General features: G+C 45.2%; 1 protein-coding gene across 4 annotated transcripts in view; it reads left to right on the top strand.

Moving 5' to 3' along the window:
• EFR3A (EFR3 homolog A) overlaps nucleotides 1-16,809 on the top strand; it is a 174,112-nt gene that overhangs the window by 156,401 nt on the left and 902 nt on the right. For 3 of the 4 annotated variants that reach the window (XM_083144867.1, XM_083144868.1, XM_083144869.1), the window contains 8 exons: nucleotides 156-287; nucleotides 538-605; nucleotides 1,895-2,022; nucleotides 9,226-9,314; nucleotides 10,317-10,362; nucleotides 11,600-11,703; nucleotides 14,180-14,229; nucleotides 15,236-16,653. In XM_083144867.1, the coding sequence (XP_083000993.1) occupies nucleotides 156-287; nucleotides 538-605; nucleotides 1,895-2,022; nucleotides 9,226-9,314; nucleotides 10,317-10,362; nucleotides 11,600-11,703; nucleotides 14,180-14,229; nucleotides 15,236-15,341 (723 nt within the window). In that variant the 3' untranslated portion in view covers nucleotides 15,342-16,653. Of the gene's footprint in view, nucleotides 1-155; nucleotides 288-537; nucleotides 606-1,894; nucleotides 2,023-9,225; nucleotides 9,315-10,316; nucleotides 10,363-11,599; nucleotides 11,704-14,179; nucleotides 14,230-15,235; nucleotides 16,654-16,809 lie in introns of those variants that run through there. The other variant, XR_014444029.1, reaches the window with a different exon arrangement.

Below are 16,809 nucleotides of genomic sequence, written 5' to 3'. Positions count from 1 at the left end.
CAACACTGACAGCTTAGTCTTGACCATGAACATATAGTGGCCTAGGCATTGCGGTCATTTTGATGCCGTCCTTTCTTCCACTTCCTGTTTCCCGCTGCTGCTAATGTTACTAATAACCCGGAACCTGCTTTTTCTCTTCCCTTTCTCCCACCTAGGATATAGCGATCAGTAATGAGGACAACCTGCAGATGTTTAACAGGTGCAGCATCATGGCCCTAGTGTCTGCGTACCTGAACTTCCTGAGCCAGATGATCGCAGTTCCGGCCTTCTGCCAGCATGCCAGCAAGGTACCGTTCCGTCTCCTCCTATATCTTTGTGGCATTCTGATAGGTCTCTTCATCATCTTGTTACTTGCGGTGATATTTGTAAAGCTGAGACACAAGGACCATCGCTGCTGCTCCGGCAGATCTCATGTCATACACGTGGCTGCCCAAATTACCCAGAATCAGTTGCTCAGATTTTAGCTCACTCACGAGTTTTGCATTTTTTGGACTTCTTTCCTCTCTATTAAATCCGTGTCTTGTTTTTATATTGTAGGTTATAGAGACCAGAAACATGGATGCTCCTTACTTTTTGCCAGAAGTAATTTTCAGAGATAAGTGCAGGTAATGTTACTAAATAAGTGACTTATTTTTATGATGACGTTGTCTGAGAAGCGCATATACCAAATGAAAGCTCTTGGTCGATACATTTGCAGAATCGTATTGTAATTGGTTGCTTCGATCCAGAGTTATGTGGCAAAACGTCCACCAGCCAATCACAATGCCTCACCATTGTGCTCTTTGTAAATGTGACAGTTGCTCAAATTTCCCTGTGCACCTGTCAGGTGACCTGGAACATGTGACCTGCTGGGTGGTCTTGAAACTGTGACAGCTATTTGCGGTTACCCACTAAACAGGGATTTTCCGAAATTCGAGGTGGGGCAGATGTTCCATGTGCAGAGAGAGAGTTACATTTGGGTGGGGTGTGTTCAAACTGAAATCTAAATTGCAGTGTAGGAATAAAGCAGCCAGTATTTACCCTGCACTGAAACAAAATAACTCCCCCCAAATCTAACTCTCTGCACATGTTACGTCTGCCCCACCTGCAGTGCAGCATGGTTTTGTCTGTTTCAGGAAGCTTTTGCATTTGCGATCAACTGGAAATGTCCCTTCCATGGGTTACTGCTGCTCAAACACTATAATACAGCCTCGTCTGCAATAAAAGAAAGATATGTGGGCTAATAATTTATTTATTTCCAGTTTCTTATATAGCGCAGCAGATTCCGTTGCTCTTTACAATTGGAAACAACAGTGTTAAAACAAACTGGGTAGAAAAAAACTGACACAGAGGTCGGAGGGCCCTGCTCGCAGGCTTACAATCTATAGATAATGAAGAGGAAATACCCAAACCCCAAATTCTTTCATATCTGATTGTATTTCTATAGTATCTCCTCTTACTTCACCGGATATTTGATGCTTGCAGTGAAGTTTGTGAGGCAAATAATGCAAGATAAACAGTACAGGAATTCATTTAGAACTCTGGCTTATGGTGCCCATACACAAGCGGTGTATTGGAGCAACAATCTGATGGTTGTGCCGGGGGATCGGGGATATTAAATAAGTGTAAAAATCCTGACCCTGATTGGGATTGCAGATTTCGGACTTTTTAACATGCTTAATATCCCTGGTGCCCCGACGGATTGCTGATCATCAATGGGCGCTGATCGGCGCATCCAGGCGACGGTGCTGGCGGATTGTGGGATGGGAAGATCGCCCCCGCCCCTTGCTGTATGGGCCCCTTTAGACATGAGAATGGCTGATTAGTAATTAATGATATGCAGCTATTTTATTGTTTGTGTAGAATCAGTTTTTGGGGTATCCAAGGTCTCACTCTGCCTCGTTTGTGTTAACAGCCTCCCAAAGTCCCTGGACAAGCTGGATAAAAGTGTTTTCTTTTTGACCAACAAAATAGTTGAATCCCTTGGGGGCAGCGGATACAGCGTGGAGAGGTTGTCTGTCCCGTACGTGCCCCAAGTGACAGGTAAGAACCCGTAACTGCATCTTCTGTGACATCCGTATCACCACACAGCACATCACCTCTCGAGTAACACTGACCCCTCGAATAACATTCAGTATATGTACCATTGCTTACGGTTGTTAAACTCTATACCGTAAGCTTGCAATATGTGACATTTTTTTCCTTTGATCTAGACCAGGCATGTCCAACGTTGGCCCTCCAGATGTTGTGAAACTACACATCCCAGCATACTTTGCCACAGTTTTGCTATTAGAGAATGCTAAAACTATTGCAAAGCATGCTGGGATGTGTAGTTTCAAAACATCTGGAGGGCCAACGTTGGACATGCCTGATCTAAATCTTTTATTTAAATCATTCTCTTCATTTGGGGCGATGAATCCTGTTTTTTACAGCAGAGTTGCCCAAACTGCACCATGACAGTCCAGCCCTTAGGGATATCTGTACTTGAGTCCATTTGGCTTAAACTAATTGTCTGAGATACTGTACTAATCAAATGACTTGTGCTTAAGCATGGGTATTCTTAAAACCTGGACTGTCATGGCGGAGTTTGGAAGACGGGAGAGCAGGGGCTATCCGGAAGCTGCAGCTTAGATCATGCAGTATGAACTTAAGCTTCCTATTTTGCATAATGGTCTTCTGCCGAGTGTTATACATGTATCCATGTGAGGCTGGACATCAATACTCTGCACTGGTCTTTCATAAGTCAATATAAATAAGTTAGTTGTTTTAAATAATTGTGCACGTTAAAATATCGCACCATGCAGCCTATTCATACACAAAAGGAGAAAACACCAACTCCTTGACATGCAACAAAGTAGAGGATGGGTATGAAAATGGCACTACAGGTGATATATGATGTTGGAAGATACGGTACCATGAAAAACAAATCACAATTTATTCCATAGAGACAATGATAACAATACAATAGTGGACAGTGAACACTTAATATATGAAGCACAATAAAGGTCATTGACTCCCAACAGGATGGGAGACCTCACCCTGGATTGGTGCTGTGGTGGACTATGACAGCAAGTGTGGAAACCAAGCTATTCAGCCCGGCGCCACCGCAGAGAATGTGTCCAAAAAAGTGCTGGTGTAGTATAAAGTGTCCGTGCTGTAAATACCGCTGTCTGGATCCAGACCTGATGAAGGAGAATTAAGTCTCCGAAACGCGTAGCTTGGCGAAAGATCTGGAACATTTACAGCACAGACACTTTATACTACAGCACTTTTTTGGGCACATTCTCTGCGGTGGCGCCGGGCTGAATAGCTTGGTTTCCACACTTGCTATTATTGGCATAGTCCTTCGCAGCACCAATCCAGGGGGAGGTCTCCCATCCTTTTGGGAGTCATTGTGTTCACTGTCCACTATTATATTGTTATCATTGTCTTTATGGAATAAATTGTGATTTGTTTTAAAAAACAAAACTTTTTTATGGTACCGTATCTTCCAACATCGTATATCACCTATAGCGCCATTTTCATACCCACCCGCCTTTCATAAGTGTTACAAACCAGTAATGGTCAGTAGGTAACCTAAAGGGTTACCTGGGGCTTCCAGGTATTTTCCCTACTCATTGTGGTAATACTACATCTGTGAAACAATAGCAAGAAGCTGATTGGTCGAGCCATGCCTACAAAGAAGCGAAGCCTGTTTCCGCATGAGGCTGGTGCAATTGCTCGTACTAAAGATGGCTCTGGCGAACAGGCATAAAATGATTGGGGTTGCCTGATCCCCCCCCCCCCCCCCCCCCCCCCCCCCCGCATTAAAACCGTTTTTAACAGTTGAAACCTTTATTTTCATTTACACTACATAATATCACGGCCATTTACTGTATCTTACTTCCTAGTACTTAAAGAGGTGCAATTCACTGGAGTACATTGTATTGTGCATTGGATATTGTGCTGTGTGTGCTATGGTGATGTCACTAGTGGCATAACAGCCCCGCCCACTTGTAGGCAATGGGTAACTTTTATATCTGCATTTATACTAAGTTCAGTGTTCTAAAATATCATTCTGGAAGTTCTGCTGACATTGAGGCTGACCTAACTCACCGCCGACATCGCCAAAGGCAGCGCACGGAATAGCTTTGTGAAATTGGTTTGTTTACATGCACTGGAGCCAAAATAGCCGCTTTGCCTGAATTTTGATTATAGCATTTCCTTACAACACATCATTGTGCAACCTCTTATTTTATGTTCCTCCTGTTATTCCAAAGCAATGACATCTAAAAGAACATTGTAACTCTATATTGTGCTCCCCCCCCCAGTCTGGAGGGACGGGTCCGCTTCCAGTGTAATGCTACTGTATGTAACAGACTCTTCCCAGGAGTTTATAGGGTCCCTCACCAGTGCTAAGTGCTGCAGATAAAACACAAGAAGAGAAAAACAAGAAAGAGAAAAACACAAAGACCAGAGAAAGTATTCTCTCACAAATAGATAATAATAAACAGGACAGCAGAGGTACAAAAGTAGGAGGACGAACAAGTAAGAGCACTCTGTGCGGAATTAAAAACCCTCCTGTCTAATCTACTGCAGATAAAACATGTATGATGTTCAATGGATTCTATTCCTAGACTTAGGATATTTTAATAATTCTTTTAATTCAGAGAGAAAGACCTATTGATTTTATAAGTAGTGTTGATCGCTGGCTGCTGTTTCCACTTTGCAAGTGTTTACATTTATTAAAACATTTAGTCTGCGGCCTTCTGCTTTTACGTTATAGGGATATTTGTAGTCACCAAAGTTTCCCACAACAACTGATCAAGGCCATCTTCACATATAGATACACTGGGCAGCTGTCCAGGGCCCCATATTGCTAGGGTCTTTCGAGTAGAGGAGAGCTGGCGTGGGGATCTGCTGCCAAGGCTGGTGGTTTTCTTGGGAGGCGGGAATAGAATACTACCCGGCTGCTCTGAATGGCTGTCTGCATGTTGATTGGGCGGTTGACTGTTGTTATTCACCAATTAGAGTGCACCATTCTTTACCTACTGCCAGACAGACAGTGATTTGCAGTCTGTATGTTGATTGGTGGATGGCTGGAGTTATTCACCAATCAGAGTTCACCATTCTTTACCTGCCTCCAGCCAGACAGAGATTGGCTGTCTATATACTGATGGGTGGAGGACTGGAGCTATCCACAAATTAGAGAGGTGACTGCAACTTTTTATGAGCAAGTTTCTATGTCCTCAGTATCAGGGAGAGTGTTATGACCTCAGGGGTTTGATGGACGTTGCGATTTAGTCCTTTAATATGTTTTTATGTTTTCCTGCTTAGAGTACAACTGGTTCATTTTTATTTTGCTGTGTGTATGACTCGGTGATTGCAGTGCGTTGCATAGGGGCTATGTACCAATATTGTGATATGGAAGTTCATTACTGCCATTGTTCTCAATGGCATCTTTATTCAATTGCCTCATCACCTTGGTACATAACCCCCACGATGAATAATGCTTTTATCATTCCATTGGATCTCTCTCACCATAAAAAATATATATTCTCTTTTCTTAACGTAGCTTTCTTCCCATCACTCAAAAAATTGCGTAAAAGCCAATCGAAAGGTAAACCGCCCACCGGCTGCGCCCTCCTAGACTGACCTAGCCTAGACTTGTTCCCGTACACACCCCGCGTAACATAGCGGAACCAGTTTGTGATCTCTGCTTGTGTAGTGCCACCTCCGCTTAGTGTTTGCCGAGATCCACATCCGGTGGGGTTTCCACTATAAATAAATCTCCTCCCATCCCAATGATTGAACTTTGGTGAACGCCAAATCCTGGGGAAACTCTCAAGGTTCCCTTTTATTTTGCGGTGTCCATCGCCTCTGGTGCTCCCCTTGGCTAGTGAGAGCCAGACCGGCATGTCATTCCAAGGTCCCACCTTGGTCATGGTCATCCAAGATCTCATCTGTAAGTCGGGCTAGGCCAGGGGTGGTCAAACCGGTCATTGAGATCTACCAACAGTTTGTGTCTCAGGCAACCTGTGGATCTGTAGTAGGAATGAATGCAGAAGGTTTGCAAATGTGACAGTTAGTAATGACTACACCTGTGCACCAGCTAGGGGGTCTGGGAAATGTGGCAGTTAGTAATGACTACACCTGTGCACCAGCTAGGGGGTCTGGGAAATGTGGCAGTTAATAATGACTACACCTGTGCACCAGCTAGGTGGTTTGGGAAACATGACAGTAATGACTACACCTGTGCACCAGCTAGGTGGTCTGAGAAATGTGAGTTGGTAATGACTACACCTGTGCACCAGCTAGGGAGTCTGGTAAATGTGACAGTTAGCAATGACTACACCTGTGTACCAGCTAGGTGGTCTGAGAAATGTGACAGTTAGTAATGACTACACCTGTGCACCAGCTAGGTGGTCTGAGAAATGTGACAGTAATGACTACAGCTGTGCACCAGCTAGGTGGTCTGAGAAATGTGACAATAATGACTACACCTGTGCACCAGCTAGGAGGTTTGGAAAACGTGGACCGTTGGTAGATCTCAAGGACCAGTTTGGCTACCCCTGGACTAGACTTGGGAATGGTCTGGCCCCAGCAATGGAATGCCACCAGAGTACCGACATTGGGAAGGGAGGGTTTTTGGAGCAGGGTTTATTTAAAGTGGAATCCCCCCTTAATGTAGTCATGTAGTAAATAAGATACTGTAGTAGTTGCTCTAGAATATTAGATCTGTTCTAATCCGTGTCCTTTTCTAGATTTGAAATGTGGTTATTTGTTTAGTCATTAGTCTATTTTAACACAGTGTCGCATTGTATGGAGCCCAGGGCTTCTATTGTTCTAAGTCACATCTATAGATCATTGTGAAGCATTGGCTCAGGGGAGAAGAGCGGTCGCTCAGTGGGAAATGTTTCATCTAGTACTACTGTATATGGAATGATTTTTCTCTCTGCATAGCACAGGTGAAGTCAGTGGACAGCTGCGCGGCGTTGCTACAGCAGAGTTTGGCGGGCAGCCGCCGGATCTCTGCGTTTGTGGAACTAGAAGTCTCAGCACTGTAGGGTTTGCAGATTCACAATAGCTGGGAGCCGCTGTTGCATAAACGTGTTCTAGTAATTAGCAGAAATACCGTCATTTTAATGAGTTTCTGTTATACAAGACACATTTCCCATCTTTAATGTGCTGTTGTAATAGTTTTTTGCTCTGTAGCTTTAAGGGTGCGATTTGATTGTGTGCAGTCACTACGTACAGTGCAAAACATTGTACTTGCGATGTGTGCTGCACATTTCCACGCCGTTCCGATGGCGCATCACATGCTTTTACTTGAATCAGACCAATTGCTGTTGTGTCAATGCTTGGTAACCCTGGGCATCGGTGTAGTGTCACAGCGGTACGTTCATTGTGCATTGAATGGCGCTTTAAACCTCGCAGTGTCCGTCCGGTAAGTATTCCGGTTTAGAAGGGATCTGGATGATAAGTCGACAGTGAATTGGTCAACATACACAAGGTTGATATTAACAAAAGGACGACATGGCAATGGTCAACAAAATGTAAAGGTTGACATGAGTTGTTTTGTTTTAACACTTTAAAGACCCGCTCATTGCGGGAAGAATTCGCTCTCCCGGCCGATGTTTGGGGTTTGCGCACTGATTGGGGGTCAACATGGTCAGGTGTTGACATTCACACAATAATCCTTGAAAAAACGCATGTCAACATTTCCCTGTGTCAACATTTTCTATGTCCACCTTTTGTTTGTGTTGACCCTTTGTCAATGTGGACATGTTACGTGCCGTCCTATAGGTGTGGACTTAGACACTGTCTTCTCTATGATCCATTGCCGTTTAGAAGATCGGAGCTTTGTTGTGGTCTAGTGAGAACCGGTAATAAGACATTTATTTGTAGAGTGACCTCAGAGAGGTGCAATAAGATCGCCCAGGAATCACGGTATTGTAACGCTGACTCTCTGTAACCTGTGTATGCAAATAGTGGGAACCAGCAAGAAGGAGAGGTCATTCCCGGTAGGAGTTATGGTGGCGGATTGGAAGTGCTGTGCAAGGACAGGCAGGTTAAAGAGAGGTCATTCCCGGTAGGCGTTATGGTGGTGGATTGGAAGTGCTCTGCAAGGACAGGCAGGTTAAGGAGAGGTCATTCACGGTAGGCGTTATGGTGGTGGATTGGAAGTGCTCTGCAAGGACAGGCAGGTTAAGGAGAGGTCATTCACGGTAGGCGTTATGGTGGTGGATTGGAAGTGCTCTGCAAGGACAGGCAGGTTAAGGAGAGGTCATTCCCGGTAGGAGTTATGGTGGCGGATTGGAGGTGCTCTGCAAGGACGGGGCAGGTTAAGGAGAGGTCAATCCCGGCTGGAGTTATGGTGGCGGATTGGAAGTGCTCTGCAAGGACAGGCAGGTTAAGGAGAGGTCATTCCCGGCAGGAGTTATGGTGGTGGTTTGGAAGTGCTCTGCCAGGACAGGCAGGTTAAGGAGAGGTCATTCCCGGCAGGAGTTGGTATCCGGACTATTGTTAGACAGCACTTACATAGACAGCCATTACATCGACACCATTAGTTCGACAGCTCAATAGGTCGACATGCTTTTAGGTCGACATTCCATTAGGTCGACATGTCATTGGGTCGACAGCTCATTAGGTCGACATGTTTTTAGGTCGACACTGCCATTAGGTCGACAGTGTCTATGTCGACAGTCAAAAGGTCGACATGGTTTTTTTCACTGTTTTTTGAGCTGACATGTGCCGACAGGCGGTATTTCATGCCCTACTATCCACTAGGGCGTGGAGGGAGAATAAAATAGTGTGCCGAGCGCAGCGAGGCACCGTGCCCGAAGCATTGCGAGCGAAGCGAGCGATGCGAGGGGCTGCGGTTCACTTCAAACTGTGTCCATGTCGACTGTGTCGACATTTCGGCCAAAAAACAGTGAAAAAAAAACAATGTCGTCCTTTTGACTGTCGACATAGACACTGTCGACCTAATGGCAGTGTCGACATAAACATGTCGACCTAATGAGCTGTCGACCTAATGACATGTCGACCTAATGGTATGTCGACCTAAAAGCATGTCAACCTATTGAGCTGTCGAACTAATGGTGTCGATGTAATGGCTGTCTATGTAAGTGCTGTCTAACATTGGTCCCACATCCCAGGAGTTATGGTGGCGGATTGGAAGGGTTCTGCAAGGACGGGGCAGGTTTCCAGTACTATGGAATTATCGCCCCAGCCCACTGTGCTAACATTATTCTGTTTCAATAGATGAAGATAGACTTTCCAGAAGAAAGAGCATTGTGGACACCATATCTATCCAAGTGGACATCATGTCCGGTAACAACACAGAAGACAAGGTACTGTCTTTCTTAGAACGTTTTAACTAGATCCTGAAGAAAAGCAAGTCCTATGTTCCGCGCTACAGAACGGTCTATGGCAGCATAATCTTTGTTAAAGCACCTGATACCGGTCTGCAAGGGAAGGCAAATGGCGCAAAATCTGGCCTAGAGTACAATGGTCATCGTCATCTGTGTAATGATGTAATAGAGATTTACTTATAGATGGGTGCAGGGGTCCTGCTCCTCAGCCGCACCTGTAAAGAGAAAAGGATGTTCATCCTGATTCAGCAGTGATCGGTCCCCGGTGTATTCACAGGAGACCGACGGTGTGGCTCTGCACATGCGTATATACGCATGTAGAGGGCCGCAATGCGAACGCCATCGGTGACTATCACAGTTGCTGAGGCGTACACACAGTGGTGCGGACAGGGGGCTGGAGGATGGGGATTCCCAGCATGTCCCGGGCGTGCCCAAAAAAATGGTGGGTGTGCCAAAAAAAACCTGTGGGCGTCCCCATGTGAACTCAGGCATGCCAAAGCCTGCACGGGCGGGTGGCTGATGTCACAGGGCGTCATCGCCCAGCCCCTGTTCGGCCATCTCCGGGCCATAAAAAAGTCAGCTCAGACTGAATTTTAACTGCGACCCTTCAAAAAATCCTTCGATGGTCATCGGCCATCGAAGGATTTTTCCCACGCACCGCCGCATGCGAATGGTTATGTCAGCGAACACCTCCATTCGCATGCTGCTGCGGGCATTCTCTAGGCACCGGGAGGCGGACCTAGATTGTTAATGTCCTAAAAAATGTGTAATGCCCTTAAACGATAGCACAATTAGGAGGCAGGTATACACAGGCAATGGCGCACCAAATCTTTTCTGATTCTAGTGTTTTTGCTTTTATTTTTGGGTTGAGATACACCGTAAGCACATGCACGAGAATGTATTACAGGACGAATCGTTTTCATTGTCTCTGCGTCTCCTTGCTTTACGTTACAGCTGACCATGAGTCTGTTTCTTCTGTAGGTCAACACCGAAGAGATTACCTTTGAATCGCTGAAAAAGGCGATTGGTAAGTTCAGTATAAGCTCTCCCGAATTCTTTATGACTTTGTCGTCTTTCGGATTTGCTCGTTAGTTTTCATGTCAACTATATTAACCCTTTGAGTGCCAAGGGTGCCAAATAGGTGTGAAAACTGCAGCGCAAACCTTTCTGTTCACCGTAATGACCCGTAATGTTTCCCTTATATAGGAAATATCATCTGTTTTTTTTCACAGCTTTTCTTATTTGAATTCATATAACAAATGTGAGCGACACTGGGGGTTTTTAGCAAATATTTTGCACGTCTCTCACAGAGGTGTAGGCCCTTTAAAAGGTTAAACAGCGTCTCCCCACTGGCAAATGTTAGAATAGGAGAATTTAAAAATGATTTATTAATTATTATTGCACCCAAAACTTAGGCCCTTTCCCAAAAGTTCACTGATCTGTATCTGTGGTCCAGGCCTTATCGAGGTCTCCAGGTCTCTAATACCGCTTTCAGGGTGCAAATGCAGAGTTGCACATGGGATTAGGACACTGGTCCATCCTAGGAGCGACTCGGCTTTTGCGGTCTGAAAGCTCCACATCCGACCTGGGGCCGGGGAGAGGAGGCAGCGCTTGGAGCTGACAGCACTGGCATCCTCCATACTGTGAACGGGAACTGAGTCGCTCGACCCAGGCTACCCGTTCACACTGCACTTGACACAGGCCAGAGCCGTGTTCAACCCTGGTCGTAACCAGGGTTGAACTCCCGTGTTGCTCGACCTGAGGTGGCCCTTTCAGACCGCACCTCAACCCGTGTTGGGGCTGCAAGGACACGGCAATAACCCGGGTCTAGAGTGCGGTCTGAAAGCGGTATTGGGGCCACTCTTCTGGCTTCTACTTGCTCACACTGGCTGCACGTTGGCAGTCGCTCATGTTTGCTGGAGGCTGAGGGCCCTGCTTAGTCCAGCTGGTCCAGTTTGGGGACCTTCCACCCATAACACACTGGTGGCCCCATTTGATCCACCCAGATCTCAATTTTCCTTTAGCGTAGAATTCATCTTTAAAGAATTAAAATTCACACAGAAATGTTTAAATGTCAGGACCCCCTGAAACAAACAGAACAAATATTTTATCAAATATGACAGAAATGCAACATTACTGGGAACAATCAGTATTTCTGTGTTTTTTTTCTTTCCTTTCAAAGGGTATAAATTGCTAGAAATAGTTTAGCAAAATGCAATATGTAATGGGTTTGTGTCTCTCCATGTTCTGTCTTCTTCCTTCAGATAACACCGGCATGGAAGAGCAGGAGAAGGAGAAGAGACGTCTCGTTATAGAGAAGTTCCAAAAGGCGCCGTTTGAAGAGATCGCAGCCCAATGTGAATCTAAAGTGAGAGGCTCCTCCCCTTTTATTAGTGATGCCGCACTTTTTATGCATGGGACCGGATGTATCAAGCTGCAAGACGGATTAAAATGGAGAGTGCTAAACAACCAGCCAATCCGCTTCTAACTGTCATTTTTGAAACACAGCCGATTGGCTGGTGCTTTATCACCTTCCAATTTAACACTTCTTTTTCCCTCTTTGGGGCAGATGTATTAAGCCTTAACAAGAGATAAATGCAAGGGTGATAAGGAGAGATAAACGTCCAGCCAATCAGCTCCTTACTGACTTGTTTCAAACACAGCCTGTAACATGGCAGTTAGCAGGTGATTGGCTGGACGTTTATCTCCTTATCACCCTTGCATTTATCTCTTGTTAAAGCTTAATACATCTGCCCCTTTGTATCTTCACCCCCCCCCAATGTGACCAATTAAACAAGACTATATACATCCATCAATCTGTCTATCCTGTGACTGTCTCCTATGTGCTGCACCTAGATTTAATGTTCACCATTGTATCCACATTAGATCTATACAGATGTAACCAGGCTCATCGTTACTGCTCTATGGCCGTTCGCGCCACAAGTGGTTCTGAATGATAGATCTACAGCGTCTAGATAGGTAGTCAATAGGTCAACTCCAAAAGGTCGACATGAAAAAGATGACACATGACAAGGTCGACATGAGTTTTTCATGATTTTTTGTTTTAAAATGGCTTGTTCTTATTTTACCATCCATACCGACATAGAGGGGGTCCATGTCGACATTGACACCATAAAAAATGTGAGCCATGTCAACCTTTTTGTGTCTACCTTTTGGGGTAGACCTATTGACTATCCATCTAATAATCCACAACCCGCAGCAATACACACCCACAACACAGAATCACACCGTTGCGCCATGCGCCGCCTAATGCTTCTCCGTTAGCTGTGTGTGCAAATTAGGTGTACAAGCGTGGCGCCACTGGCATGCGATGCGATTCGATAAAACATTGCGCAATGGAAATCGGGGGCGCCGCTATAGTACACAAGTACCCAAAACAGTTCTGGATTATATAATTGTTTGACGGTAATGTCACCCCTTTTCCACTTTGCACACGAACGCGCATCGGCCCGATTTTTGTCAGTGGAAATGGTGACCAGGTAAAAATCAGATTCTTGCCTGGGAACCAAGCAGGGCTTTTAGCGGGTTAAACCCAGGTAACTAGCTGTGGAAACTGCTCTTACACGGGTTTTTTGACTCAAGCGTTACACAGGCACCACCCACTGCCCATCCATCCGCTGCTGACATCCTGCCCCCCCCTGCCTGTGCCCGCCCATCCAAAAAGGTCTAATAAGAGTAAGGTGTAAGGTGCACTATGCTCCCTGGCGCTTTGTGTGCAACTTTATACCAACTCAATTGCAACAAAAATATAAATCCTAAAAATCCAGTACACTATAGATCAGTGGTGGCCAACCTGTGGCTCTTGAGCCTCATGCGGCTCTCCCCCTTGTAAAGTGCGGCTCCTGCTGCCCGCCGCCCACCGTCTGTCCCAGTCCCCCCTGCTGCCGGTTCCCTGAATCCCTTCTCCTTCTGAGGGGAGGAGAGCACGCATCGCGCATCTCTCCTACCCCTTACTGTGCATCCTTGTGAGTGGGCCATCTGCCAATCAGAGCTCGTGGGCCAGCAGCCAATCAGGAGCCGGCCAGTGAGCTTTAATTGGTGGGCGGCCCAGTCACAGGGAAGTGAGAGGGAAGGAGACGCGCGGTGTGCTGTGCTCTCCTCCCATCAGTGACATGACAGGAGGACTGCAGGGGGACACCAGACTGTCCTCTCCCCGCCTGGCAGCAGCAGCAACAACAATGGTGAGTGCTGCTGGGAAATTTGCACTGTGGGGGCATAGCAGTTTGTGGCACTGTGGGGGCATAGCAGTTTGTGGCACTGTGGGGGCATACCAGCTTTTTGGCACTGTGGGGTCATACCCGGCACTGTGTGGTGCATACCTGGCACTGTGGGGGGCATATGTGTATCTGGCACAATTGGGGGCATATGTATATATGGCACTGCACTATTGGAGGCATATTTGTATCACACCCACCCAAGGGGTCAAAATAGACTACGCCCCTTTTTTGGCACATGCACCTTCGGCGCGCGCATGATGTCGGCTCTTTAGCTTGACTACCGATATTTTTCGGCTCTTTACCTCTGACCGGTTGGCCACCCCTGCTATAGATGAATTTGGGTGCGGCTGCGACCTACTGTACATGCAAATATCCGGGAGTCACTGTCCATGATAGAGAGTCGTGCCGTGTTGGTGTCGCGGTGTATGGTGCAGAAACGATGGATGTATCGGGACACGTTTGTAATTACTCGTTCCTAATTAACTTCCAAGATTAAGTAGATGACTGACCATGTAAAGGCTAACCCTGTAGTTTCTCTCCTGTTCGCTATTAATATTTGCGCCGTCATTTTAAATTAATTTCTTTTTTTTTGCTTCCGTGTTCCAGGCGAACATGCTGCACGATAAACTAGCGCAGATCCTGGAGCTGACTATAAGGTAATTGCGCAGAATGTGAACGAACGCTTCGGAAATGCCGAAAAGATCCATTTAAGCCAAAGGGTTACCGGTAATGTTCTGGTTGCAGTAACATGAAATAAATCTGATTTTGTGCATATTCAGATAATGAATGTAATGTAAATAAAAGGTGTGATATTGTGCCATGTTTCTAAGGGTCAATTGGTCTACCCCTAAAGGTCGACATAAAAAGCTAGAAGCATGAAAAGGAAAAAGCAGCGCTAAGAATATAACAATTAGTTACATATAGCCTAAACACTAAAGCCTAATACAAGTTAGGCACCAGGACCATACTGTTTACAAAGACAGCAACGGCGGGGGGGGGGGGGGTGCAATTTATGAAGTTACGCCACTGGTGGTATTAACCGCTGGAGTCTCCTCACAAGTGACAATCCTGGTATCTTCGCCAAAGAATTTGGAGCAAGGAGTGGGTGAATTAGCCGCTGGAGTTTTGCATTATGCCGGTATGTCAAAGCCGTCCTCACTAGGATGCGGTATTTTTCCAAGTTGGTGGTTTAAATATTGAATGAAATGTTTGCCAAGTTCATCTGGATGGAGGGAATAGGTGCCAGTTGTGTGCTAGAGCTCACTCACCGACAAGTTTCGCTGGTCAAATGCAGCTTTTTCCAGGTCCTTGACCTTCACCAGAGTAGAGTGACTGCTAAGCTTACATAAGTCCTGAGTAACTGTTCTCCCTCCCTTTGCTTATATATATGGTACTTATGTAACATCTGGGCTCCTTAATACAAAGTGAAAGCAAGATGAACAGTTACTTGCTGGGTATGGAGAGAGGGAGCTGTGGAGACAGAGATTGGAGGTAGGAGCAGATAGGGACTGGGGGGTGGGGTGGAGAGTTTGTGGGGGGAAAACTGTCACAGCTCAAAGTGAAAGTACATTGCAGAAGACTAGCTTTTAACTAGTAGGATAATGTTTTTGTCGTGCTTTGATTTTTTTTTTTTTTCACTGCATTTTGCCTTTGTCATTTCAGGCCGCCTCCCAGCCCGTCCGGAACAATCACCATCACGGCAGGACACGCCCAGTACCATTCCATCCCAGTGTATGAGATGAAATTTCCCGATCTTTGCGTCTATTAGAATAGCAGACCCCCCGATTCATTCACCCCGGGCATCTAGGGTTTGTGTGCTTCGTAGTATTCACAGAGGCTGTATAGAATGCATACAGTAAGGGAGGAATGTATTACTGTTACGTAGCCAAAGGCACTTACCGGAACCGCAAGCTATGAATACCAAATACCACTAAAGGGAAAGTCGAACAGCTGATTTGTCTGCATGAGTTACAATTACTGGTGCGATGAAATAAATTACCGATACGGTTCCGCAGCTCATCCCGATTGTCCCCATTTCTCATTCTCCCCATTGATGTGATCCATTAACATTACGCCCACATTTTGCTATGGGATCCAGAGAGCGCATTAAACCCAAGTGCTTTGGTTTTGCCGAGCTTTCATTTTTGAAAAAAAAAAAATTTAATTTTTTTTTGCTTTTTTTTATTTTATTAATGTAAAAAAAAAAGTATTTATTTGACCACGCTAAAGATCGAGCGCCCTTTTTAATATATAATTTTAAGATAAAATTCTGGTTCAGATCGTAGTTTTTGGCACTAGTCATTTAGGTCTAGGCTAAATGTTTAATTTAAGGTTGTCCGGGTCTGAAAGTGCCAGGTTTGGTTTTGCAGGAAAAAAAAGGGATGCTTTAATTTTTTTTGTATTGGGTTATACTTGTGCAATTCTTGTTTTTATTTCTTTTTCCTAATTTTTTTAATTTAAAACGAGGTAAAGGGATCACAGTTTTACTAGTTTATCTTTTTAAATCGTGTTTTTTTTTTTTCCTTTTAACACATTTTTTAAATAAAAATTTAAATCAACGTCAACTTTTGCTGTTTATATTGCCGTAGGCTTAAAAAATATATATATATATACTATGGCTTTACTGGCAAACTACTGTTTCTTTGGCGCATTTGTATAGGTTCAGTAGCAGAAGCCGCCATCATTCATGCAATTATAATATCTGTTTAATTGTTTGGCATCCACTTTACTAGAAATCTCGGGATTAATATTAACCCTTTAAGTGCCAACATCTCTTTGAGAGATGTGCAATACATCCTCTTAAATATTTCAGAGCCGCTCACATTTGTTATATCAATTCAAATAAAAAAGATTATATTTCCAATATAAGGTAACCGGTACTTGTTTCCTAGCACGGCCACAATCGCATTGATCTTGTGCCCTTAATAGTGGTATGCGATGGCCCCCCGACGCGATGGACCCGATTTCCCATTGAAATGCCTTGAAAAGTAAAAAAATCGTGTCGGTCGCGTCGCATGCGGCTAAATAAGCATTAAATGGTCCCGACGCGATGCCCCCGATTTCCCATAGGGAACAATGTTAAATGGCTCAATTTACCCAAATCAACAGGGAACAATGTTAAATGGTCCAGAAACCCCCCAAAACACCCCTGAACAGTGAAATGGCCCCCCAAAATTAGTTAACGCCACCCCACGATCAACGTGAACCCGAAGCGTGGCGAGCGCAGCGAGCCCGCG

The sequence above is a fragment of the Crinia signifera genome, chromosome 5 (assembly GCF_055691185.1).
Source record: "Crinia signifera chromosome 5, ASM5569118v1, whole genome shotgun sequence".
Taxonomy (NCBI): domain Eukaryota; kingdom Metazoa; phylum Chordata; class Amphibia; order Anura; family Myobatrachidae; genus Crinia; species Crinia signifera.
The sequence above is the reverse complement of the archived record's forward strand: the minus strand, read 5'-3'. Positions and strand labels throughout refer to the sequence as shown.